This window comes from Ambystoma mexicanum, chromosome 4p (genome assembly GCF_040938575.1).
Source record: "Ambystoma mexicanum isolate Mex_15411 chromosome 4p, UKY_AmexF1_1, whole genome shotgun sequence".
NCBI classification, from domain to species: domain Eukaryota; kingdom Metazoa; phylum Chordata; class Amphibia; order Caudata; family Ambystomatidae; genus Ambystoma; species Ambystoma mexicanum.
In genome coordinates, this window is record NC_090927.1 from 180,655,094 (window position 1) to 180,682,888 (window position 27,795).

Sequence of the window (27,795 nt, forward strand, 5' to 3'; positions counted from 1 at the left end):
TTGCATTTCTCCCTTTGTACCGTCAAACCCGCGTCCCTGAGTCTGACCAACACTGACCTAAGTATCCTATCATGTTCAGGACCATCCTTGGCAAATATGAGAATGTCATCTTGGAACACCGTTACTTTTTCAAGGCCTTTGAGTACTGTCTCCATTACTCTCTGAAATACTGATGCCGCAGAGGCCAAACCAAAGGGCATTCGGTTATACTTGAAAACACCCTCAGGAGTGATGAATGCAGTCAAATGTTGGCACTCTTCAGACAACGGAACCTGATGATAGGCAACAGAGAGATCAATGATGCAAAATAACTTAGGTTCTCCTAGTGTGGACAAAACTTCTGAAATATTCGGTAACGGGTGCCTCTCCACCACTATGTTCTTATTGAGACTGGGTAGGTCGACACACAATCTCATTTTACCATTAGCCTTGGTAACCAGAACAATTGGAGACAACCATTCAGTAGCTACAACTGGTTCAATCACCCCTTTGTCAACCAAGCTATTAAGCTCCTCCTTAAATTGTGCCCTCATTTTCAGTGGTTCTTGACGTACCTTGTGTACCACTGGCTGGGCATTGTTCTTAAGTCTAATGTGATGCTCAAACTCTTTCAACCTTCCCAGACTCTCAGAAAACACTTGTGGAAATTCCTTGGTCCAGGAATCCCCCACCTCGGCAATGGTGACAGGATCTGGTGCACTAACCTGGACCCTTAAACTTCCTCTGCTCCTCCCAGCCTAACAGAGAGGTCCCTTTTTCCACCACAAGGAGAATGGCTTGCCAGTCTCTTTCCTTATATGTTATTCTTGCAAGAAATTCACCCAGGATATTTATATCAGAATCTGCATATCCACACACCCTGACATTGGTAGGGCGAATAACAGCATTGCTCTTCCCCAAAATATTTGTCAACGTGTCTTGGGATATAATGGTCCAAGGGGAACAAGTATCAACTTTCATTACGAGCTCAATACCATCAACTTGAAACTTATCCACGGGACCTTTGGTCATCCCAGACATCTCTGAAATTTCAGATATGTGTCTTGGGGTGAATTTTTGTGTACAGGATACTTCATGAATGTTGTACCCCTTTCCAATGCCATCTACATCATTGTCCATTGGCTTGAACTCTATACTATTGATAGCATTACTCTTGCAGACATTAGCAAAATGCCCTTTATTCTTGCACTTGAAACATTCCGCATATTTGGCGGGCAGGAAGGATAGTTCACGCCATGTCTTGAACTGCCGCAACAGGGACACATATTCTTCGTATACCCACTTCCTCTCTTGACTGTGGAATAGCCAACTCTTTTCTTTTGATTAACAGCACATACAGAGGCTGATGGAAGATTTGGTTTGTCAATCCTAAGTTCTTTAACATACTCTGAAGTTTGCTCGATGCTTCTGGCTAATTCTACAGCCTCATCCAATTTCATATATTTTGCAAGAAGTTTCTCCTGGACTCTCACATTATTAGTGCATCTAACCAGCTGATCTCTGATTATGGAATCAGTTAAATGTTCAAACTCGCAAGTATAACTCAGGGATCTGAGGCAGGCAATGTATGATTCCACAGATTCCGACTTCTCTTGAACCCTCTGGAAGTATTTGTGTCTCTCAAAACTAACCTTCTTCTTTGGTTCAAAGTGACTCGAAGTTGGTTAAGGGCAAACATATATTCATCCATGTCATCAGCCTCTGGAGCACGATGCCTAGAAAGTCCATCATAAATCCTGCGTCCTTCTATGCCAAGGTTGTGAAGGAGTAAGGCTCTCTTACGCGCAGAAGGAAATCTCTCTCTGCCCATGGCCACCAGGTAGTTCCCAAACATGTCTCTCCACCTATCCCAAGCAATTGGAGGCCGTCCAGGTTCACTCAGGAAGGGGACAGGAGGCGGAATGGAAGTAGCCATGATTTGTGGTTACAAAAGGATGCACCAAAAGTAGGACTGTTGTATGCGGATTGACAATCGTATTTGCTGAGCACAAAAAAAAAAAAAAAATGTTCTAGGCCACAAATAGCATGAGAACCATGTTGTGCCACATCTGTCTTGTCGCAATGGGCTCGTGTCCTTCCTGCATGAAAAGAACAAGTGCTCCCAGGCGTGGGAAGATATGGTTGCTAGGCAGCATCTATGCCACAATGGGAGATCCGGGGCTTGGACAACCTGGCAAAGCAAGTTCTGCGTTCTTTCCTCTACTCCCAGGCGTGGAGAGGATGTTGCTAGGCAGCTGACGTCACAATGGGAGGACCAGGGTTCCTGGAGATCCACACACCCTCTGCAGCGCGTGTCTCGAGGTGCACGCGGGAAGTAAAAGGTCGCTCGGGAGCTCGCGCTGCGGCTCACGCCGTGGCCTGCTCAATGCCCCGCTCCCAGCCGGGGCTCGCACACAGCTCTCCCAACAGCAGCCACGCTGACACAACTGCTGCGAAGAACCTCGCGCCGGAGTCCGCGCTGAGGGCTCGCACAGGGGGGGGGCTCGCGCAGGCTCTTTGCCCAATCTGGCGGCTCTGGGCCCCTTTCCAAAGTAGCGTCGCGGCAGCGCCAGCCCAAAAGAAACAACGACCAGTGCCACAAGTGCTCACCTCGCTCAGTCTGCCTCTTGCCTGTTGTCTTCCAGGGAGAGAGAGCCAGGGTCCCGGCGGCGCCACCACACGTGGGGACAACAGAATTCCACGGTGAGTTGTCGCAGCAATCCTCGTCGCCAATGTTAAGATTGATGTCCAGACATAAAAAGGTTTATGAGTTCTTTAATAAGTAGATACACGCAGACAGCAGGCACACCCTTCCAGAGGCAGGCTCCAACTCCACACTAGAACATACAGTGGAACCAAAACATTCTCAATAGAATTGCATGACATCACAATAACTCTACTCTGTTAAGACTAAATATGATGTATGCATGACCATTTTAAATAGGTATAACAAAATACACCAGAACACATCTCTTCCCTTTAATTTGTGGCAGATTTAACCCAGGTAATAATCATTCAACCTGACAGGTTTGTTTCTGACCCTGTTTGCATTCAAACTGCTGTTGTGACTGAACGCTGTTCTCACATTCGGTTCAAACATATGTTCATCCTCTCCATGCTCAACCGAAACCTGCTCTTCTCTCGCTCCCTCACCGACATCATTGTCAAGCTTATTGCACTTAACCAGTTTGGCCATTGACCAACATTCTCCGCCCTCCATGATGACAACATTCCCCCTGATCACAGCAATTTTCTTAGGTCCAATGAATTTACTCGCAATACACTTGGGAGAAACCCTGGGATTCTTAACATAAACCCAGTCCCCCACTGACCATCGTATCACCTTGACACCCCTTTTTGTATCAAACCTCCCTTTGTACTCATCTTGGGCCTCTCTGATGAGATCCATGATCCTTTCCCTGATTACATGTACACTCCTCGCTAAATCCAACCAGCCCAGACATAACTTTGTACCGGGTTGTCTACCCTTGAGAGATATGAAGGGTGAAATGCCGGTAACAGTGTGTGGAGTCACACAATAGTTCCATACCATCTCCCTGAGAACTGTCTGCCACCTTAAACCTGAAGCCATGGCTAATTGTAATCCTCCCTTTAGGAATCTGTTGGCTCTCTCAACAAGACCATTCGCTCTAGGCTGGTAAAGTGCTGTCCTGTAGTGTTTGATACCAAACCTATTAAGAAACTCCACCATTCTGTCCGAACAGAATTGTATTCCATTATCCGAAACCAGCTCTGAGGGGAATCCATCCCTGTAAAACACTTCCTCAAAAAAATTAATCAATTGTGAAGTGGTTGCTTCTCTAATGGCTTTCCACTCAACCCATTTAGAGTGATAATCCACCAGGACAATAAAGTATTTAAAATCCTCTCCGAGTTCCTGTATGGGCCCTATTAAATCCACTGCTAATTTCCTCCATGGCTCTCCCGGAACACTGACAGGTCTTAAGGGGGCTTCCTTAACCATCTTGCTTTTGTCACTTCTCTCACATTCTTTACAACTCCTCACACACCTCTCTACCTGACCATCAATTCCTGGCCACCAAAAGGATTGTCTGATATGCCTTTTGGTACCCCCCATACCTAGATGGCCTTGGTGAGCTATGTCCACTAATTTGGGCCTGATATCACAGGGAGGTACTATCTTCATTCCTTTTCCGAGTTGAGATCCATCCTCTGACATGCTCAACTCCTTTTTAATGCAATAAAAAGAATCAAATTTCTTCTCAATGAGGTCTTTCCTGGGCCAACCTGTTTTGGTCCACAATTTGACTTGCCCCAGGGCCTCATCCTTAGCGTCAGCAGATTGCCATTCCTCTTTGCTTATGGCATTGTGTACAAGTTCGCAAATGCCCACCATACACTCTGCACTCACATCCTTGAAGCTCTCATTCTGTGCAGGCAGTCTAGAAAGACAATCAGCAACAACATTTTCTCCCCCAGGTATACACACCATTCTAAAATCATATGCCAGCAAGTCAATCATCCACCGAGATATTCTAGGTGAACCTTTAGCCCACTCTGCACTGCCCAATAGCTGGACTAGCGGTTTATGATCTGTCTTTACAACAAACAACTAGCCCCATAGAAAAAATGTGAAATGAGACGCAGCCCATGATACAGCTAGAGCCTCTCTCTCCACCACGGAATAATTGTTTTCCGCTCCCCTCAGTGGTCGGGAGGCAAAAGCTATGATATGTTCAATGTTACCATTATACTGAAAAAGAGCAGCACCAAGCCCTAACGTGCTTGCGTCCACAGCCAGCACAGTTCGTCTGCCAGAAACAAACCCTCCTAATGAAGGTGCTTTCACAATACTATCCTTAATCTTACTAAAGGAATTTTGACATTCTTCCGACCACACATATTTGGTGCCCTTTTTCAATAGATCTCTCAAAGGAGACGACATGGCAGAGAAACCATCAACAAACTTGTGATAGTACTCCGCCAACCCCATGAACGAGCGTAATTGTTCTTTATCCAGGGGTTGGGGAGCACCCACAATGCTATCTACTAAAGACTTTCTGGGAGAAATACCATTGAAGGAGATCTTATGCCCCAAGTAATCCACTTCCGTAACAGCAATTTTGCATTTCTCCCTTTGTACCGTCAAACCCGCGTCCCTGAGTCTGACCAACACTGACCTAAGTATCCTATCATGTTCAGGACCATCCTTGGCAAATATGAGAATGTCATCTTGGAACACCGTTACTTTTTCAAGGCCTTTGAATACTGTCTCCATTACTCTCTGAAATACTGATGCCGCAGAGGCCAAACCAAAGGGCATTCGGTTATACTTGAAAACACCCTCAGGAGTGATGAATGCAGTCAAATGTTGGCACTCTTCAGACAACGGAACCTGATGATAGGCAACAGAGAGATCAATGATGCAAAATAACTTAGGTTCTCCTAGTGTGGACAAAACTTCTGAAATATTCGGTAACGGGTGCCTCTCCACCACTATGTTCTTATTGAGACTGGGTAGGTCGACACACAATCTCATTTTACCATTAGCCTTGGTAACCAGAACAATTGGAGACAACCATTCAGTAGCTACAACTGGTTCAATCACCCCTTTGTCAACCAAGCTATTAAGCTCCTCCTTAAATTGTGCCCTCATTGTCAGTGGTTCTTGACGTACCTTGTGTACCACTGGCTGGGCATTGTTCTTAAGTCTAATGTGATGCTCAAACTCTTTCAACCTTCCCAGACTCTCAGAAAACACTTGTGGAAATTCCTTGGTCCAGGAATCCCCCACCTCGGCAATGGTGACAGGATCTGGTGCACTAACCTGGACCCTTAAACTTCCTCTGCTCCTCCCAGCCTAACAGAGAGGTCCCTTTTTCCGCCACAAGGTGTCATGATCCGCCGCGACTGGCGTGCATGGAGCCGATGGCGATGGAGCGGCCATTAGCGGTTCCGCCACGTCTCCGTGCAACGCACAGTGGCGGTCTAGTCTTCCAGCCGGCTGCCGGAAGGTGATCGCTTATTAGCCGCTCCTACCCGGAAGTCTGCGCGTTGCAACCTACTCGCGTCAGGCTTTCGGGTTGAAGCGCTAGTAAGTTTTCTCTCCCGCTGTTGTTGCTCGGCGCCTTTTCTCGGTGCCGGTATTTCTCCCTTCTGCTTTCCCCCTTCATTTGTCTCTTTCTAACTTCCCTGGGTTCCGCAGGCTCACGTCAGTTTTAGCAGGGAGCTCAGCTACTTCCTCTCTCCCCCTCCCCTCCTGTTTTCTCTCATTTCTCCCCGCTCCTGCATTTCTCGCGTTCTGCTCTCAGGATCGACATCTCTCGTATCCTGGTCTGCCACTTCCAGCCGGCTTCTCAGACAAGAAATCACCTTGTGTCGAATCTCGTCTCACTACATCACCTAGGGGTTTTTTATGCCTACGGCTTTTTCCCCGCTGGTCTGAACCGGAGGAGGGGCCCCCCCAGATCTTCTATTCAGAAGTCAGGGTGGCTTCCCTTTGGGGCAGATCCCTTCCACAAAAAAAAGGAAAGAGGAAAGAAGAACAGTGGAAGAAGCGGTTCGGGGGAACCTTACATTCGGAACTCACAGGTGAGGAGGAGGGGGATTGGAGTGAATCGGATGAAGTGAAGGAAAGACCGGAATCTGACACAAGGAGAATGGCTTGCCAGTCTCTTTCCTTATATGTTATTCTTGCAAGAAATTCACCCAGGATATTTACATCAGAATCTGCATATCCACACACCCTGACATTGGTAGGGCGAATAACAGCATTGCTCTTCCCCAAAATATTTGTCAACGTGTCTTGGGATATAATGGTCCAAGGGGAACAAGTATCAACTTTCATTACGAGCTCAATACCATCAACTTGAAACTTATCCACGGGACCTTTGGTCATCCCAGACATCTCTGAAATTTCAAATATGTGTCTTGGGGTGAATTTTTGTGTACAGGATACTTCATGAATGTTGTACCCCTTTCCAATGCCATCTACATCATTGTCCATTGGCTTGAACTCTATACTATTGATAGCATTACTCTTGCAGACATTAGCAAAATGCCCTTTATTCTTGCACTTGAAACATTCCGCATATTTGGCGGGCAGGAAGGATAGTTCACGCCATGTCTTGAACTGCCGCAACAGGGACACATATTCTTCGTATACCCACTTCCTCTCTTGACTGTGGAATAGCCAACTCTTTTCTTTTGATTAACAGCACATACAGAGGCTGATGGAAGATTTGGTTTGTCAATCCTAAGTTCTTTAACATACTCTGAAGTTTGCTCGATGCTTCTGGCTAATTCTACAGCCTCATCCAATTTCATATATTTTGCAAGAAGTTTCTCCTGGACTCTCACATTATTAGTGCATCTAACCAGCTGATCTCTGATTATGGAATCAGTTAAATGTTCAAACTCGCAAGTATAACTCAGGGATCTGAGGCAGGCAATGTATGATTCCACAGATTCCGACTTCTCTTGAACCTTCTGGAAGTATTTGTGTCTCTCAAAACTAACCTTCTTCTTTGGTTCAAATTGACTCGAAGTTGGTTAAGGGCAAACATATATTCATCCATGTCATCAGCCTCTGGAGCACGATGCCTAGAAAGTCCATCATAAATCCTGCGTCCTTCTATGCCAAGGTTGTGAAGGAGTAAGGCTCTCTTACGCGCAGAAGGAAATCTCTCTCTGCCCATGGCCACCAGGTAGTTCCCAAACATGTCTCTCCACCTATCCCAAGCAATTGGAGGCCATCCAGATTCACTCAGGAAGGGGACAGGAGGCGGAATGGAAGTAGCCATGATTTGTGGTTACAAAAGGATGCACCAAAAGTAGGACTGTTGTATGCGGATTGACAATCGTATTTGCTGAGCACAAAAAAAAAAAAAAAAATGTTCTAGGCCACAAATAGCATGAGAACCATGTTGTGCCACATCTGTCTTGTCGCAATGGGCTCGTGTCCTTCCTGCATGAAAAGAACAAGTGCTCCCAGGCGTGGGAAGATATGGTTGCTAGGCAGCATCTATGCCACAATGGGAGATCCGGGGCTTGGACAACCTGGCAAAGCAAGTTCTGCGTTCTTTCCTCTACTCCCAGGCATGGAGAGGATGTTGCTAGGCAGCTGACGTCACAATGGGAGGACCAGGGTTCCTGGAGATCCACACACCCTCTGCAGCGCGTGTCTCGAGGTGCACGCGGGAAGTAAAAGGTCGCTCGGGAGCTCGCGCTGCGGCTCACGCCGTGGCCTGCTCAATGCCCCGCTCCCAGCCGGGGCTCGCACACAGCTCTCCCAACAGCAGCCACGCTGACACAACTGCTGCGAAGAACCTCGCGCCGGAGTCCGCGCTGAGGGCTCACACAGGGGGGGGCTCGCGCAGGCTCTTTGCCCAATCTGGCGGCTCTGGGCCCCTTTCCAAAGTAGCGTCGCGGCAGCGCCAGCCCAAAAGAAACAACGACCAGTGCCACACGTGCTCACCTCGCTCAGTCTGCCTCTTGCCTGTTGTCTTCCAGGGAGAGAGAGCCAGGGTCCCGGCGGCGCCACCACAAGAGGGGACAACAGAATTCCACGGTGAGTTGTCGCAGCAATCCTCGTCGCCAATGTTAAGATTGATGTCCAGACATAAAAAGGTTTATGAGTTATTTAATAAGTAGATACACGCAGACAGCAGGCACCCCCTTCCAGAGGCAGGCTCCAACTCCACACTAGAACATACAGTGGAACCAAAACATTCTCAATAGAATTGCATGACATCACAATAACTCTACTCTGTTAAGACTAAATATGATGTATGCATGACCATTTTAAATAAGTATAACAAAATACACCAGAACAAGTGGCTTGGCATCAGACAGTCCCAGCATCACATTTCCGCTAGTTTACACGTCAAAGCACTCACAGGAAGTCCTCTGTAAGACTCCCACAAATGAGCATGCTTTTATAAAATAATTTCCAACCTGCAAAGGAGGGATGCGGACCAACAAAAATGGCGCAAAGAGCGGGGCTTGTACAATGAGGTCTTGCCATTTTGAGTAGATGATACTCAAAGAGGCATTACCGCACTAAAAAATAAGGGTATAACGGGGAAAAGGTCAAAAAGGTTAACTGACACCATCCTGTTCCGTACATATAACAAAATTAACTGGGATGTTACTTGCAGAAAAGAAAAGGGGACACTCCAGGGGACCACCAAGTGAACAAATCACTTGTGTCACAGTGTACAAAGGAAGTTGAAAAGTAAAGGGAGACTTAACCCTGAATTGGCAGTAAAAGGGACTACCCAGTGCACCCAAACGAAATGAGTGTAGCAGAAGTGAAGGGGCATACATTACTGCAAAAGTCAGATAGGAACCAGACAACAAGCAGATATGATGGGGACCCCATTGAAGTCAATGGAGGAAAGTTGCAAAAACTGAACTGGCTCTGAAACAGAGGAAACGAGATAATGGGTGCGTGACCTCTTAAATTAGAGACTGGGAGAAAGAAGAAGGGTGCAGGACACCCTTGAGATAGACGTAAGCTGGCCAGGAAGGCCCTCAGAGAGCGAGCCGAATAGAGTGCAACATTCCGTCCTATCCCAAATTCCGAGACACCATAGAAGCCTCATGTCTTAAGCTGGTAATCCATCACCCTTCTACTTTGCATTATTTTGGGCCATTCCATATTAATTCTCTTAATAAAGGTCCAGTTCCAGAAAATTAACCCTTCGTCTAGTTCCTCCCTGTCCCTCTTGCCAGCTATCAGTGAGTGGATGCAGAAGCTTTAACACTGATGTATGTGAGAGACCCTCTGATAACTTAACCCAAACAAGATGTCAACCTCTTCAGTCTACCGAGAGAGGCCGCAAATGCAAACTCAACCAATGAATGCGCCTCTTCTTTGTGGCAATATCTATATTTGAGTGTGAAAACCTGTGTCGTCTTTACTGGACAAGGAATGTCGAGAATCTTTTCATTGCTGAGCGTACGATTCCTCAGCTTCTGAAAATCCCAATCACACACTGCCAGCTCCGGAAAGTTTTCCAAACAACCATCAGGTGGTGCTGTGTTGCTTCAAGGAAGAGATCATGGATCCATGGCACCTCAGGGTACCGGAAGTGGCATCATCCATGCATGACCCTGGAGCCTCTGGCACCATCTTCCTCTGTTCATTTGTTTGGCAGTCATAAGCACGAACAAGTTGCCACACCGGATGTTTTTTGTCATTTTCTTCACAATGGCTTCTTTTATGCCATTACTCAGTGATGGTTTAATGCTTATATGAAAAGACCCTGGCGCCCAGGAGTGTCGGTCGATGCACTGGAAAGTAGTGCGGGGGCGAACAGCCAGACCTTTGCTGGCTCCTAGTCGCCACCGGAGAGCTCAACGCTGATTACTCTGAGTAAGACATCCACGACAGAGGAATGGTAAACTGTATGTAACTACGGTGATGATATACGGTGCCACCTGGAGGCTGTTTGTAAAACTTTTCAGAGGGTTTCAGAAAAAGGAGGCGCCATTGGAAAACACACTTCTGAAGGTCCTTTATTGTGTGAGGGATATGTGCCAGAATCGCCTTCACACCTTGGAAATGGCAAGATTGCACATGTTATGATTGTCACTTCGCACCAGCAATAAAGCACATATAACGAAACCCTACACTTTTGGTCTTCAGTGCTCTGAGGAGCTGTGTTTCTCCATGACCCTTCATACCTGTGGTTTGCGCCGCCTTTAGAGAAACCTGCGCGAGCCTCTCCATCATTTTCAAGGTTCTGGCTACTCACAAATGCATCTTATCTGTCACAATTGCCCACATTGTATGGTTCATCATTGACCTCCAATACATATTTAACCTCAAACTGACAACCTGAAGTTATCCTATCTAATGGCATGGCTGATCAATATCCATCCATCGCATTCTGTGGGTGGGATATACAATGGAGACCCTGACCCTTGTCCCTTTGCTTGTATCAGCAGCCACCAAACCCCAGTCATTTCTACGTTATCTGATCACACCAGGGATTGCAAATCTCCACCCTTGATGCAAATGCCATTGCAGTAACACAATCTTTAACTTTCAGAGGGGTTAGACTTTGGCCAATGTTTCATGGAAACTGTACCAGAAACTGCTATCAAGTAAAAACACTCTTTCTGATCCCAAATATTAATAAAATGCAGCTTATTGGTTGTTTATCTGTAGACAATTCAGGAAATTTCCTTCCTCGGCCCAGAAAGTCTGTATAGTTGGGTAATATGCACCCAAATGGCCAGCTCTGCTATCTAGAGGAAAACATTTAATAATGTCTGTTTTAGTGGTCACAGATTTGTTATTTTTCTTTGGGGTTCAGCATATGATATGATATTCATAACGCTCTTAATACCCAGAGGTTTCTAAGCGCAGACCCGGGGATCAAACATGTGTTGCTCCGTGTCGTCTTGCTTCCAAGGTGAGCACGTTGTCCCTGAGCTATCCTCCCGAGGCTAGGGGAATTCTTATGACTTTGCACACTGCGTACTGTAACACAATGCCCTGCCTGGATCTGAGGGTTGCGGATGGGGAGACCAACGGGGCTGGGTAAAACCACTGCATGAGTAATGCAGACCCACCGACTTCCACGGGTTGAACCCTGCATGCATACTGGATGTTGCCACTGAGTGACTAGAACATAGAAGAGCAGCAGAGCGCTTGCAACCGCTCCTGCCGCCCTTCTCCACGCACATGTCCCGCGTGGATTCAAGAGCACTTCCAACCTTCATGAAGTCTAGGGCCACCAATCTAGACCAGCGGGGACAGGGTCATGGTAAGGAAATGGCACATTCGGTTCAACAGGCTAATTCTTAGAGAAAAATCCACAATGGGGTGGGTGGATAGCTCTGTGGCAACACGCAGGTCTTGGAAGCAAGACCATGCTGAGCAAACACAGGTTCGAATCCTGGATCAGTGCTTGAAAAAAATACAAAAATACCAAGCGCGTTATAAATAACCCGTCCTTCCACAATGAAACTAGCACCTATGGTTCATGTGCGCTGTAAATAAATGCAAAAAAATAAAAATCCATTCTCTTCACCAACGTTCTCCTTATTCCCTCCTACCACATCCAACTTCTAACCTGCTCTCTAAACGTCTACTTTCTCACAAGTTCCTCCTACTCTCCAAAATGTGCCTTTTCTCTTCCATGCTCCTCATTCTCGACAACTGCTTCCAAACTCTATTCTGCAGCTCCCTCAAACACCCACACTGTCTGAGAGTAACACCTGCCCATGGGCTCGACTTCCTGAGAGGGTCTTCACCTGTGATGGCAACACTGGGAGGGGATCGGATTGACTGTGGTCAACACGCTCACCCGACCTCACTAACTGGCTGGGTATACAAAGACCTTTGGCTTAATCATTTTTCAAAGTGTTTGTGTCCGACACATACAAAAGAAAGCCGGGAAGGATGGATAGCTCAGCTGCAACTTCCAAGACAAGGCAGCGCGACACAGGTTTGAATCCCGATTGCGCTCTTAGATACCACACGTTGATATTAAGCGTGCTATAAATAAAACATGATAATTGCGTGTTTGTTGTACCCTGCCAGTCGACTCTGTTTGCAAATTAAGCGAAATTATGGGACTAATTCCCTAGTTCCACTCAGCAAGCAACACTGTCACCCAGACCTGCCGAGGAGTAGCTAGTTGGGTTTCGTCTGAGTAGGACGAAGGTTGACAAGTGTCTCTTATAGCAATAGCTATCTCCTTCCCAGTGGTTACAGTGTCAGTGCATCACTAGAGTATCGAATTATAGATGCTTTTGATGCATCATGGATTAACCCAAAGCATGATGGAGGGTCACCTTTATAAAAGTGGGGAAGAAGGTGTTCTATAGCCTTTCAGGGAGACTAATTTTGCATTCAGTTTACAGTCCATTCCAAATTCCTCCCAGGCAGTGCCCTGATGCCTCTCAGATTAACTGTATCCCCACATTGCAGATCTCCCCTGATAGCAAATCACTAGACACTCGATGCCTGACCACATTCATAGGAATCTGACCCAACCTTGTTCCTTTCCACACTGCCGATTCTATACCAAGCTACCTATGGCATTTCAGATGCCCTTGCATCCGATTCTTTTACATACACTCTTATTAAGTTAGATCCAGCAGGCCACCTCAGAGTGCCAATGAGGACTACCGTGCTTGGAGCGACCCAAAAGAACAAGTTCATCAACAATGTCAAGCCTGCAAATATTGTGGGATTAAAAAGGGTCTATGGACATATTTTTAGACCTCACTATAATCATGTCATATGATTAATAATAACATTACAGGCTATATATAGGTTTCCCTTACTTCCTCTAAACCAGTGTTGTCCAACTCGAGGCTTCGAGGGCCGACTCCATGTCGGGTTTTCAGGATACCCCTCATTAATATTAATGATTTACATTTGCATACAATGATTTTACATGTATGCACATTTTTCCTTATTAATATTAATGAGGGATATCCTGAAAACTCATCAGGATCCAGGCCCTCTGGGACTGGAATTGGACAACCCTGCTCATCTTGTAGGAGTTTAAACTGCGAAACCCATATTGCATGTAGCATTGGATGCATTCAAACAAGCTTCAACCCAACCCTCCACCCATACAGAGTGTTGGAACATGCCAAACCTGCACATCACATACTTGCAGATCTGGGCTGTGTAGACTCATCCGGAATTTCAGCATAGATGTCAGATTCTAAAATGAAAAAACAACATGTTACAAATACCCCAAATAAAGACTTCTACCTGTAAACTGAAATTAAATCACCCATGATTGTTCAATTAGCACTCATTCATGCAGATCGTTCATTCAGGAGACTTTCTTTGAGGGGGCCTCACGGATACTCAATGGCACATACATAAAATAAGGTATATTACACACGTGGGGCCGCCTAATCAGAGTTATTTAAGGATGGCAGTGTGGTATGGGGATTAGGCAGGGATGGTTTAAGGGGGCATATCAAGAGACATGGTTTGGGGTAGGTAACAGAGAAGGGCAAGGGCAAAGTTGTGAATGGATTTGGAATCCAGGAACTAGTCTGTGATAGAGGCATATGGCCCTCTGTGGGGGTATAAACAGGGTATGGGTAGAACAACTGAGGACCCTTTCAGGGGTTTTAGAAGTGTAGAGAGAGTGATTAAAAAGCAGTTTTTTTGTGGCAGTCATGTCTATTGAAGACTAACATATTGATGAGTGCCTTGGCTACATGGTGTAGCCGGTGGGCAGATGGATGTAGGTTTATTGGAGGTTTTTCTTGTGTCCAATGCTTTTTCCTCCAGTCAGGGGTTTCACCCCAGAATCATTCTGAATATCTCGGGGTTCAGTGCCATGGCATGAATGTCAGCCGATTTATTTGTACCAAAAGTGATAAAGGAGCAGGATAACACCACAGTATTGCTCCTAATGTGTGGGAGTGTACTGTATTAAACAAGCATTGGCAATGCCAACAGTTTTGACGTTTTCTCTAGGCATGGGAAAGGCACTTGCCAGGCTCTGCCGTAGTGGTATTCACTGGTTATTGATGGGAGGAGGTGCAAAATGGTGCAAGTAACTGGGTACCTAATAGCAGTGCCTGGCAAATGCCTAGTACTTATACCCAAGCCAGAAATGTTGGCTTTGCCAATGCTTGTTTTTAAAAGGACTTCAGTAAAGGATATGCATAGTGCTTATAAATCGAGTGACTGGTTAAGATATTGTAATATAAAAGTAATGAATTTACAGCACCAATTAAACAATTAGCTCTCAGAAGGCTGCTTTGAAAAAAACACTGGCTGGCACTTCAGAGTGCAACGTTTGAAGGCAAGGCTGGATTAATGTGAGCTGAAAGGGTTCCCATGAGGATGTGTTTTGGGCAGGGAGGGGCAGGAACTGGGTGAGAATGGTCATAGGGATTAGCATGGTTATGGGCAGTCAATGGCTGGGCAAATAACCAAAGAACACCTACAAGCTGCGTGTCCCTTCTCATCTGCCATTTCTCCCCATCTGTACTCTAATGCAATAGTTTTGGCTTATGGGTGGCGAAAAGCGCCACCTAACAGCCCAAACTAATAAGTACAATTTGACCGCAGCGATGGAGAAAGGTGTGTTCATTTATGGCGGGAACAGGCGAGAGTGGAGAGTGTATTGGGGTAGCAGATAAGAACTAAGAGGAGCGAACTTTGTCATGTGTGGGGCGTTCTCCACTGGCAGGTGCAAGTACGCTTGAAGAATCACTATAAAATATGGAAGGTGCTTATGGTGTGTTCATTATCTTGGTGGCCACTTGAAGCTAAGAAAAAAAAAGTGTCACTTTTTTGTGCCAACAAATTATTAACAAGGAACAGGTTTCCGGGACTAACATCTGAATTGAATTTGAAGAGTTTCTCAACATGCCTGCTTTCATTTGTACTTTTAGGGCATTTACCAAAAATTAATTAAAGCAAAGTAACACATTTACATATACGACAATGCATTACTTACCGTAAAAGCATTTCTGATGGTTGTATCTGCTTAGATTCACATGCTGTGCATAGGTCCGACATCCAGTGGTCACTGCGGAGTATTGCATTTTGTTTTTCGTAGTCGAAAAGGGGACGTCGACAAGGCGTGTCTGTAACACTATCCCTATAGTGACGTGCGTTGTACCCACAATCCCTCACGCGTCGAGGTCCCTCTGTTTGTATTTTTCTGCCCTGAGGGAGCCTTCTAGACGTGAGTGAGTACAGAAAAGAGAGAAATATAGTAGAGGATGTCTATGTTCCTTCCATCCGAGCGGGGAGGAAGGGCGGGCGCATGTGAATCTAAGCAGATACAACCATCAGAAATGCTTTTACGGTAAGTAATGCATTGTCTTCTGATGTTTGTTAATCTGCTTAGAATCACATGCTGTGCATAGACTAGCGAGCAGTACCCGGAGTTGGCGGTGGGTTATAAGAAGGAACAGTAGAGAAAAGATGTCTTAATACTGCCTGTCCCACCTGGGAGTCAGATCTAGAGTGTGCATCTAGACAGTTTTGTTTTGTAAAGGTGTGCACAGAACTCCAGGTAGCCTCTTTGCAGATGGACTCAAGGGGAACATTTGCAATGAATGCTATGGAAGCCCCAGTTCCTCGAGTGGAATGTGCTCTTGGCTTGAAGGGTAGTTCTCTCTTAGCAAGAGTGTAACAGAGAGTGATGCATTGTACAATCCATCTAGATATAGTGGACTTAGAGACTGCATCTCCTTCTCTTCCTGCTGCCACCGAGACAAAGAACTGATTAGTCTTTCTCAGTGGTCTGGTTCTTTCCATGTAGAACATGACAGCTCTGCGTACATCTAGTGTATGCAGACTTTTTTCTCCCAAGCTGGAAGGGTTTTGAAAGAATGTTGGTAGTTCTATAGATTGGTTTACATGAAATTTCGAGATGAATTTTGGTGCAAACCTTGGGTGTGTGCGAAGAACCACCTTATCTTTGTGAACTGATACGAAGGGGTCTAGTACAGAAAGAGCCTGTAGTTCACTAACTCTCCTAATGGAGGTTATAGCTATTAGGAAAGCAGTCTTAAGGGTGAGGTATTTAAGAGTTGCCTTGTGCATGGGTTCGAAGGGAGTGCCCATGAGTCTAGAAAGTACCACGTTTAAGTCCCATCCGGGAGCTGGGTTAGCTATCGGGGGGTGTATTCTCTTTACCCCTTCCATAAAGGCCTTGATAACTGGTATCTTCCACCACAACACTTTAAGTTGGGAAGTGGTGTATGCAGAAAGTGCTGCTAGGTGGACTTTAATGGAATTAAACACTAGACCTGAATCCAGTAAATGGGTCAAGTACAGAATAATGTTAGTGGCAGAGCAGTCAACCGGGCTGATGTTCTTACTTCTACACCAGATGACAAATCTTTTCCACTTGCTAGAATAGCAGTGGCGAGTATTAGGTTTTCTGGCTTCCCTGAGGATGTCCATACATCTTTGAGGGAGATGTAAATGTCCAAATTCTATGATCTCAGGAGCCAGGCTGCTAAGTTCATGGTCTGAGGGCATGGATGCAGTGTCATGCCCTTGTCTTGTGACAGCATGTTGTACGGGCAGGGAAGTTTCATTGGGGGAGATAGGGACATCTCCATGAAGTGAGCGAACCATGGCTGCCGGGCCCACATTGGGGCTACTAGTATCATGGTAACCTGCTCTTGGTGCATCTTGTGCACCACTCTGTTGAGGAGGGGAGTCGGGGGAAAGGCGTAAACAAATTTCCCTGACCATTGAATCAACAGACCGTTCCCCTTGGACTGGTTCTGGGGGTACCTGGAGGGGTAACTTTGGCATTGTGAGTTCTCCAGTGTTGCGAACAGGTCTATTTCCGGGAAACCCCATTGCGTGAAGACGTCTAAGACGATGTTTTCGTGTAATTGCCATTCGTACTCTTTGGGTAGGGGGAAGTCTCTGCTGAGTTTGTCTGCTAGTAGATTGAGTTCCCCTGGTACATGTTGTGATAGTAGGAACATGTTGTGTTTGAGAGCCCACTTCCATATATTCTGGGACAGCTTGGACAGTCCTGGAGAGTGAGTGCCCCCTTGCTTGTTGAGATAGTGCATGGCTGTGGTGCTGTCTGTGAGGACCATCACTGTCTTTCCTTGTAAGTGTTCCTGAAAGGCTTTCAGTGCTTTGAACACTGCTAACAGTTCCAGCAGGTTTATATGCTTGGATGCTAAGCTCGGAGTCCACACTCCGTGAGCAGTCTGATGGGATAGGTGAGCCCCCCATCCTGTAAGGGATGCGTCTGTGGTTAGAGTGGCTTCCACTGCGGGTGTGGCAAAAGTTTTCCCTAATAACAGGTTTTCCTTTGTCCACCACCGCAGCGAGAGAACCAAGGCCTGCGAGACCGCCACCAGATCGTCCCATTGTCCGCTGGCCTGACACCACTGGCTGTAGAGCCACTCTTGCATTGGGCGCATGCACAGGCGCGCGTGAGGTACCAAATAAATACATGACGCCATCATCCCTAGCAAGCGTATTGCTTTGCGTACCGTGACCTCTCGACCTGCCACATATTGGGGGATCTGAAACAGCATGTTTTGGACCCTCTCGTTGGAGGGGAAGACGAGGCCGTCCTTTGTTCGAATTAGAGCCCCTAGGAATTGTTTGATTTGGCTGGGGTCTAAGCTGGACTTCTTTTCGTTAATGGAGAAGCCCAGTTGGGACAAAAGGTCTACGGTCCTTTGGGTATTGGACAAGCATGTTTCGTAAGAATCCCCTGTTATGAGCCAGTCGTCGAGGTACGGGTAAACCGGGATGGATAATCTGCGCAGGTGGGCCGCTGCCACTGCCAGTACTTTCGTAAATACCCTTGGTGCAGATGCTATCCCGAAGGGTAGTACTCTGAACTGATAGTGTTTGTTCTCTTGAACCTGAGGTATTTTCTGTGCGCTGGCAACATTAAAATATGAAAGTATGCATCTTTCATGTCTAGTGTTGTCATGTAAACCCCCTGTGATAACAGTGGGATTACTTCCTGCAAGGTCACCATACGAAACTTTTGGGGTTTGACAAAGTTGTTCGCTGGGCGCAGATCTAATACAGGGCGCATGGTTAAGTCCTTTTTGGGTACAAGGAAGTACACTGAATAAATACCTTCTGTTACCTGAGATAGGGGGACAGCCTCTATAGCTTCTTTTTTCAGTAGCTCTTCTTCTTCTTGAAGAAGAATAGTGAGGTGTTCGGGTGTCATGCGTCGGTTCCGTGGGGGTCTGTATTTCGGGGAACCGTTGAATTCGATGCAGTATCCGTGGGCTATGGTGGATAATACCCAGCGGTCTGACGTTATTCCCTCCCATGCTGAAAGGAACGATATTAGCCGGCCCCCGACCGGTGATGCATGGGAGGGGACCCGAATCTTTGGGTCATTTGTTGGTATTGGGCGTGGGGCCTTTAGGACTGGAGCCGCGCCCTCTTCCTTTGCCACGACGTTGGCCTCTTTGACTGAACTGGGTGCTTTGGTTAGAGGGCCAGTTGGTAGCAGAGTAAAATTGTTGTTGGCTTTGCTGCTGGCGTTGGCCACGAAAGGAGCATCTATTGCCATAGCTGCATCTGTTAGGAGGCCTAGAAATTTGGTCAAGAGTCTTGATGGTATCAAACTCCTTCTTCGCATGTTCTAGGGCCTCATCAACTGCTTTCCCAAACAGATGTGTTTGCTCTATGGGCTTATTTATTAGGGAAGCCTGGGTTTCTGGCTTAAATCCCGAATTGCGCAGCCAGACATGGCGTTTGAGAAGTATTCCCTGAACCAGGGAGCGGCCAGCTGTCTCTGCGGCATCTAAGGAGTTCTTTACGATGCCCTGGTTTACAAGAGTTCCCTCTGATATAGTAGCCAACAGGCGTGAACGCAGGGGTTCTGGTGCATCCTCTGCTTCGCTGCGCAGCTTGCTCCACTGTGCATCTGCGTAGCTAGCTAGTAGGGAATTGTTATTCGCGATCCTGGTTGAGAAGGCAGCGGATGTCGTGATTCTCTTCCCAAGTGCAAAGAGCTTCTTGCCCTCTTTGTCAGGTGGTGCCTCACTAGTAGATAGTGGTACCCCCGCTCTCTTTCTTGTGTTAGTCACTACCAGAGAGTCCGGAATAGAATGTCCCCTGATGTACAAAGGGTCAGAAGACGAAGGGCTGAAGAGCTTTTCTATCCGAGGGTTGACCCCTCTGACTAAGGCCGGATTGGAAAGGGAAGGAGTTATTCTTCTCTTTATAGAAGCCAGGAGCGGAATGGACTGGCTGACCAGGGCTTTTTCTTTAATAACCTTTTCTACGAAGTCTATGTCCGGAAGGGTTTCCCCTGTGTCTATTTCAAAATGCGCTGCTGCCTTGCGCAATAGTGCATTAAGTGAAGGCTGGTCATCTATGGGGGAGGTGTTCCCAATAGGTGAGTCCTTGGGAGGAGAAGGATGAAAGACATCAGGGTCTGAGTGCACTGATGGGGAGTGCCAGGGCTGTGAGGTAGCTGTATCTTCTTCAAAAGCTCCTGCGCTAGTGTAAGGGTCTTCCTCAAACCTCTCCTCCTCAAGTTCTTCCTCTCCACCTAAACACTCCTCATCATCCTGGAGGTATTGCTCCTCTTCAGTGAGGTCATATGCATCTGTAGAAGGGGGAAACAGCCTAGGAATCTTGACCCTAGGGTCATCCTGGGTCCATTCTCTTGGTCTTTTGGGTGTGGGTGGGTTTTGGCTACCCAAAAACCTCTCCATCTTTTCCATACAAGAATGGAGTCTTTCCAGGGTCTCATGGGGAACCCCTGAATAGTCTAGAGGGAGGAAATCAGTGTTGTCACCTTCAAAATGCTTCGAACGCTCCCACAACGTCGACGAAAGGTTTCCGTCGCCCTCAGAAAAGCCCTCCGGTAGTTCGGAAGTGCCTTTAGATGGATGGGGCAGTTCCTGGCTACTCTTGTGCTTTTTCGGCGTTTCTATATCCTTGGGTGCGGCATTCGACGTTTGTTTCGTCGTCCGCTTACGTTTGTCCTCGGAAACAATTCTTGCCAGACTCTCGACGACGAGTTCGTCAGTCGAGGGTTCTGGAGTCGGCGTTGCCTGCGTTGCGCGTTGTTTTTCGACGGCCGCTCTATGGAGCGTTACGTCGGATGTTTTTGAGGAAGCGCCCGTATTAGATAAAAGCCCAATCGCTGGTCGCGGCTGCGTTTGCGGGTGGGGCTTGAGACCCTTGCGGTCTGAGGTCGACGCCGGAGTGCCCTGCGTCCCCTTCGGCGCTGGTGGATCCTTCGTCCTGGACGAAGAAGAGCCGTGGGTTGTGTGCTTAGGCCTATGGGGTCTGTGTGCGTCCTTGTTGCCGGGGTGTTCATCCCCATAAGCAGGGCGTGAGCCGAGCCCGTCGGGGCCGGGGACGGACGTCGAGGAGCGCGAGCGCTCCTTCTGGGGGTTAATGACTTCTGTAACGGACGTCGAGTTATCACCCTCCTCGTCACTTTCTGTAACAGCGGCGGCGGGTGAGGAAACTGACTTCGACATCGCGTAGTCCGCCCACCTCTTAACTTTCCGTTCTTTAAGAGTTCTTGGTTTCAAGAGCTTACAGGCCGCGCAGCTGTCCTCTTTATGATCGAGGGGCAAGCAACGATTACAGAGCTTGTGTTTGTCCTTCCAAGTATATTTGCCCCTACAGCGTGGGCAAAACTTAAAAGGTGTCCTCTCCATAGCTGAGGCAATAAAAACTGGTGATAACAACCCCAAGGGAAAGATAGGGGAGAAAGAAAGACATTTTCGACGAGAAGGTAAAAGTTGGAAACCCCCACTCTCCCTACTGTATGTTGGCCGGCGAGGCCTGGCCACGTGTTCGGCAGCGCCGAAGGATCTCCTCCGTCTCTTCTCCTCCGTCGAAAACTTGCTCGGCGGAGAAACAGCTTCACAGCTAACGTCGAGGGGAGGGATCTTTTAACAATAAGTATATATTAAGGACCGAGGTCCGCAGTAATTGTTTAGCAATGTCGCTCTAGGAGCTCCGCGTAAGGCGACCATAAGCTGGGCGGAAAAAAACAATCTGAGGGACCTCGACGCATGAGGGATTGTGGGTACAACGCACATCACTATAGGGATAGTGTTACAGACACGCCTTGTCGACGTCCCCTTTTCGACTACGAAAAACAAAATGCAATACTCTGCAGTGACCACTGGATGTCGGACCTATGCACAGCATGTGATTCTAAGCAGATTAACAAACATCAGAAATATATATTTTATCAATATTTATTTATTATAACTATTATTGTTCATGTTACAGTTGCTGTATTTTCATAATACAAATTAACAGAATAATGACAATTATGATTTTTACAATAATAACAGAAATACTAACAGCTTAATAAAGTGTTCTTGTTATGTTAACGTAATTTATATAGCGCATGTTCGCCTTAAGGCATCATGGCGCGCTCCAGCAGAAACAGAAAGAGAAAAGGGACTTCAGAACAGAAAAGTCTTTAGGAAGCGGTGAAAAGGAAGATGCTCAGAAGTGGCACACAGGGAACGGGGGAGGGAGTTCTCAGCCTTGGCTGCAACATTTGAGAAGGCACGACCACCCATACGGGAGAGTCTAACCCGGAGAACCTGAATCTTGTGTAGCAATTCAAGCAAGATTCCTCCTGCGGCAAACGCAGTACTTATAGGCGTTAGTACTGAATTTAAGAATACCAAAGCCTACATCACCAGTAGCAGTATTATCTTATCATTACTGCCATTCCACCTCTAGGCAACACACATAAACAGTATAAACATAGCACAAATAGACACAAGGCTATCCGTTCAGCGGGCATCTAACCCCACTCCAAGGTAACGTTGCCCATCATTCTACTCCTTTTACTATTAGCTTACTTAAATATCCAACATAAACAATAACATCACCCAGAGGTAATGCAACATTCCACAGGGTGCATATATATCAGTAGTAGCTGGACATAGAAATACTCTGTATGTAATTTATTTAAGGTTGCAACAACCGGAGGCTAATAAAAGCCTCAATAATACCTAAAAAAATAATGTGGAAAACATAGTTGGCAAGCAAGGGGTACATTAATAACAGAGGTTTATCTGATCCTTCAGCTGCTTTTCCTTATGTATCAATTTGCACCTCAGACCACCCCATCACCCGCCCTTCTTTTTTCTTGTCATCCTCCCCGGTGATTCCTTCTAATGGCCACAGCACCAGAAGCCGACAACAGTTTATAGATCAGCGATCAATGAATTATTGGAAAAAGAAAAGTACACCTTGCAATACAAGCCATCACGAAATTCCTTGAAATCCTTGGGGAAGAAATAACAAGACCATACAATGGGTGCAGCCTCTGCCCTCATGTCTGTACACAGGGCTCATTAAAAGAATAGAACTTACCCATGCTGTCCCCTCCCATGAGCTTTGATCGCCTCTCTTCTGAGTCCCTAGGGAGTATAATGAATATCCAACATCGTCAACATAGCCAATGCATGGAGCACCCATTTCTCAGAACCTAAAATTCATTGTATAGGTGTCCATGTACATCTACAAAAAGGTGATGCTGAATTATACAAATACAATGTACTGCAGTTAAATAGAAACATGTAAACATCTGCACACCGCACTCATTGGTACCCTAAATACGACGTGCAGTACATTTTTCTCTGACAGCTGTACCCCTACTCCTTATATAAAACATATGAACATTTAAACAAATAGAAACATTCTTGATCATGACTTTTAAGGCAGTATGGGTCATACATGTTACCCATGGAAATTATTTGAGCTGAAATCATATCCCAGTTCTACAACTAAATGTTTTAACAAGGCCAGGCATAGCTTTAAGCAGCTCCACAGTCAAATTGGGCGACACGTGGAAGGTCAAGTTAATGGTAGGTCCAGTTGCATTGCATGCAATACTCATGTTGGCCCTTTCTCTATGCACGTGAACCATATTTATTAACAATGCGATTTAGACGCTCTGTAGGGGCGTCAGGTGTTACTTTTTGGGACCTCCCTTTCTATGTTAGATGGCAAGGATCTGAAAGTCCAAAACATATAAACATTAGTGGCAACTAAGGAGTCAATAACCAAAAGTAGCTGGAGTCGTTATATGAAAAGAGTTGTCGCTCATTTGAGGAATGCGATGGATCAAAAACTGGCGCCGCTGAGTCTCGGAAGAAAAAATACTTTATTGCAAAACAAATGGTTTAGCTGGGTGCCGCTATGCAGAGAAGAGACCACCAGGATTGAACAGGCTACTATTATTGTGAACATTGGACAACTGGCAGAGGACATTTGCCCAGAGCCTCTCGAACATTATATCCTGTATGTAAAATACAGTGTTGTTGCCTGTGGCCAGGAAGAGACTGGATTACAGCATCAAGGATGAGGTCTCGATGAGGGGAGTCAACAAAGACTTGAACAATGCTACATGCATACTATAACAAGGATTTGTTTTAATGTATTTTTACCTCGCACATGCACAATTTGAACCACAGGGAAAAGAAGAAATGTCTTAGAATCACCTTCACTTTTGGATAAAGTCTTTATTTAAAACAATGTCTCAAGGTAGAAATCTAGATTGCCTACAAATAAAGAATTCTATTAATTATTAGTACCCAGCAAGGGTGTGGTTTTGTCCTCACAACCAATAGGGATGGTCGTAACGGGGGCATTATCATGCAGTAATCCCACTGCTTTGAGCCACCTCAGGGCTGGAGGCCACCATCTCTCCAGCTGGAGAACAAGGTAAGTGCCCCCCTCCCTCTCCAACTCCCCATTGCCTTAGATTGCTCCCCCTCCTGCCCCATTTACCTTCTTCAATCTGGTCCTGATTAGGAGCGGACACGCTGGTACACACCTCCATAGAAAGGGAGAAGGCACTACATGCAGTCCCTTCTTCCTTTCCATGGTGGCCATCTGCTTTGTTTACTATTTTTTAACTGTTTTAATGCCTGCCATGGAAAGGGAGAACAGACTTCATTTCCCAATCCGTGGAGGCCATTTTTTATTTTTTCTGTGGTTAGTCTAAAGGGCCAGGGTACTAATAGCTATGGGCCCCTCGCCGGGGGGGCATTATCTCATCAGGTAATGGCCTGGGTCCTTTGTTAAGGCCCTCGCTTAGCTCAGGCCTGTAACTATGGAGCATTACCTGACACAGTAATGACCGCCCCCCCCCCGTCCCCCAGGCTTGGTTTTATTGCTCAAATAGTCCTTTGTGAGCTGCTTATTTAATTACATACAATTTCTATGGCAAACATTGAGGTAATTGTGACCAAAGACATAGGGGTTGTGGTGACAAATGATCCATAGAAAGCAGAGAGATGCGACTTAGAACAAATACTGGTAGAGTAGTCATCATCCTGCATAAGATTGCAGGCTCTTGGATGATGTTTTGGCTTTTTGGTGGCTAAACTCTGTAAACGCCTTCTAGGGGAGATCTGACATATATCACCACGGGTTACTACCTCTCGCTGTCTCTTCATCTCACCAACATGGCCATTGCCTCAATCTAGTTCTGGCACGTGGTTCAGGCATGTCGATGCTCAGTACTCAAGCTGTATCTTGGTCTGACTATTTTATAAGATTTCTTTCTTTCAATGGTGTAGGTAAGACCATGAGAACTGGTCAAGCAAAGACTATGGCCAAGTGCCATAGGAAGAAAGATCTTCTCCTTATTCCGGATCCAAAACTAGCCCACACCCTAGCATTTATTAACACCTCATTAGGATGCGTTGATTATTTTGATTCCAGGATCAAAGAGCTGGAACAAATCTCTGAGGCATACGCTCCTTTTAAACGCAGATAATTTAAGAAACAGTCAAACTCCTGGTACTTCCAATCGTTAGCCATAATGAAACAACTTTGTCAGAAATTGGAAAGAGAATGGAGGAAAACTAGAAATACACTCTCCTTGAATGAGGTGAAACTTGCCATCAAAAGATATAAAATCGATATCTTTGAGACTAAAACAGAGTTTCTCCATACGAAAATTTAATCTGCTTTGAATAAACCGAGACAGCTCTTTTTGACCATTTTGAATTTCCTTCAGCCCAGCTGGATTAATGTGGGTCCCACGTCATCTTTGTCTCAAGCCAATGCATTTAATAAGTGTGTTGTTGAGGAAATGCCTTTTATTCAAGAGAAGATTGATCAGGCGCATGGGATTTTAGAATTCAGGTTATCAGTTACCTTGCAGGAGGTAGCACACTTGGATTTCAGCCCGATCTCTAAATAGACTATAACTTTGCTTATGGAAAAGCTTAAACCAACTAATGACAGGCTATATGCTATACTGGCTTGCGTTGCACATAAACATGCCATGGCTATTGCCCCTTTTATCACAGTATTTGTTAGCCATTCTTTAGATGAAGTCACTGTCCCCCCAGAATTGAAATTATCAGTAGCCTCATCACTAATAAAACAAAGCCCTTTCTTGATACAGATAACATGCAAAAGTGCCCTTTCTTGGGCAGCCAAAAGATTGGAAAAAGCTTCAGACACACGTGGAAAAACATGCATTGCTTGCCACATATCAGTCAGGTTTTCATCCAGCCCATGGAATCAAGACTGCCTTTCTGGCAGTCTGGGACAACCTCCTCAAAACAGCTGACAATGGTAAGTTATCCTTTTTGGTGATGTTCAACCTCTCAGCAGCCTTCGATATGGTGGATCATTAGATATTGTTGTCTCGATTAGTATCAGTGGGAAGAGTATCTGTCCATGCTATTGAGTGGTTTGGATTGTTCTCTCTAATCGAGTGCTTCGAGTTAACCTTGAAGGGCACCTGTCTGATGTACTATCTTTATGTTTGTCAGGGATCTTCGTTGCTCCCTCTTCTGTTCGACCTATATCTTCAGCCTCTGAGGGGTATCTTCAGGAAGTTTGATTTGAGTTTTCATTCATATGCTGATGATACCCAGATTTATGTTAGAGTTAATGAGACAGCCGAGTCACTACACAAAGTAGTACAATGCCTAGAAGAGGTAGGTCATTGGATGTAGACAAATCAACTCCAGTTGAACTCCACTAAAACAGGTTTGGTGAGGTTTGGTCCAGGGGGGGCAAAGTTATAGGGGGGGTCCCAAAATTTATTTTTTTCCCATAGACATAATGGGATAAAATCTTTGCTTACGCCTTCAGCCCAAACCGCTGGACGGATTTTCACCAAATTTGTGGCAGGAGTGACGGCTTGATCCCGAACGCATGTTTTTGTTAATTTGGTGAAATTCCGTCCAGTAATGTAAGTTAAAAAAATTAGTGATATCTATGTCCGCTCCGCAGACTCACTTCCCTGTTCGGTCCGTGGACTGGCCTCTGGTTGGCTGTGCTGTCCGCTGACTGGCCTCTGATTGGCCGAAAAATTTGCAGACTTTTGCGTGGTCCACGGACATCGGCCACGGCCGCTGATTGGCTGGCGGGAAAACGCGATATGCGTTGGTTTTCTTGAAGCGCCTGCCATCTTGAATTCGCTGACTTTTTTGGGGTCAGCGGACAGTGCAGTGAATTTTATTTTCTTAAAAAGCAGCATTTCACTTGTCAAACTCAACAAACAATCTCTGGGGTGATGGGGGGGATGAGAATTGGATGGGATATAGCCATAAGAAGCCAAAAAAAACAGGTTGTTTCACACCCGAAAGTCCGCAAACACTCCAGATGTCCTGGGAAAGTCCTGTGGTGTTCGCGGACACTCCTATTTCTGCATTACAGAGTTGGGAAAAGGAGTTTTTGGATGGCTTATAACTTTTGCGCCACTCAATGAAACTGCATGCAATTTTGCAATTTTATTCTGGGACTAATCCTGAATAGTTTTGCAAAGTTTTGTGGGATTCTGTCGAGAGGGGGCAAAATTAAAGGTGGGGTCGCAAAATATTGTAAAGGCATATACACGTGGTGTCATTTGATGAATCTGCACAACATTTGGCAGAACGATCTAGATATAAATGGCTTTCTAAAGTTTGGTGAGATTTTCTCAAGAGGGCGTGAAATTAGAGGGGTGGTCTCAACATTTTTAGATGGCTTATAACTTTGTTGCTATTTGACGAATGTGGACAAAAGTTTTGAGAAAGATTATAGACCCAACCTTCAATGTTTAAAAAAAATAACACATGGGCGGGTTTCGGGCAAACTCGTGAGGAGCATTGGCAAGGACATAAAAGCATGGTTTTGCAAATGTGCCCGTGTTTTATTTTTTGACAAGTGTAATAATGTAGGTACAAAAAATAGTCATATACCTTTGGTGACTGAGGTATAGCCTGTGGCCGTGGGCAGTTGCCAGATTGTCTGGGTCATGGCATAAGGTCATGACACGGACAATCTGGCTACTGGCCTCACCGCCAGGGACGAAAAATGGTGTTAATGTGGCTATTTCTACCTGGGACCGGCTATGTGGTAAAGTT

At 45.9% G+C, this 27,795-nt stretch overlaps 1 protein-coding gene across 4 annotated transcripts in view; it reads right to left on the reverse strand.

Moving 5' to 3' along the window:
• Positions 1-27,795, reverse strand: part of PTK2B (protein tyrosine kinase 2 beta) — a 998,240-nt gene that overhangs the window by 254,061 nt on the left and 716,384 nt on the right. For all 4 annotated transcript variants that reach the window (XM_069605649.1, XM_069605652.1, XM_069605651.1 and 1 more), the window contains 2 exons: positions 22,793-22,839; positions 13,602-13,655 (listed from right to left, as the gene is read on the reverse strand). In XM_069605649.1, coding sequence (XP_069461750.1) covers positions 13,602-13,655; positions 22,793-22,839 — 101 coding nt within the window. The remainder of the gene's footprint in view (positions 1-13,601; positions 13,656-22,792; positions 22,840-27,795) is intronic.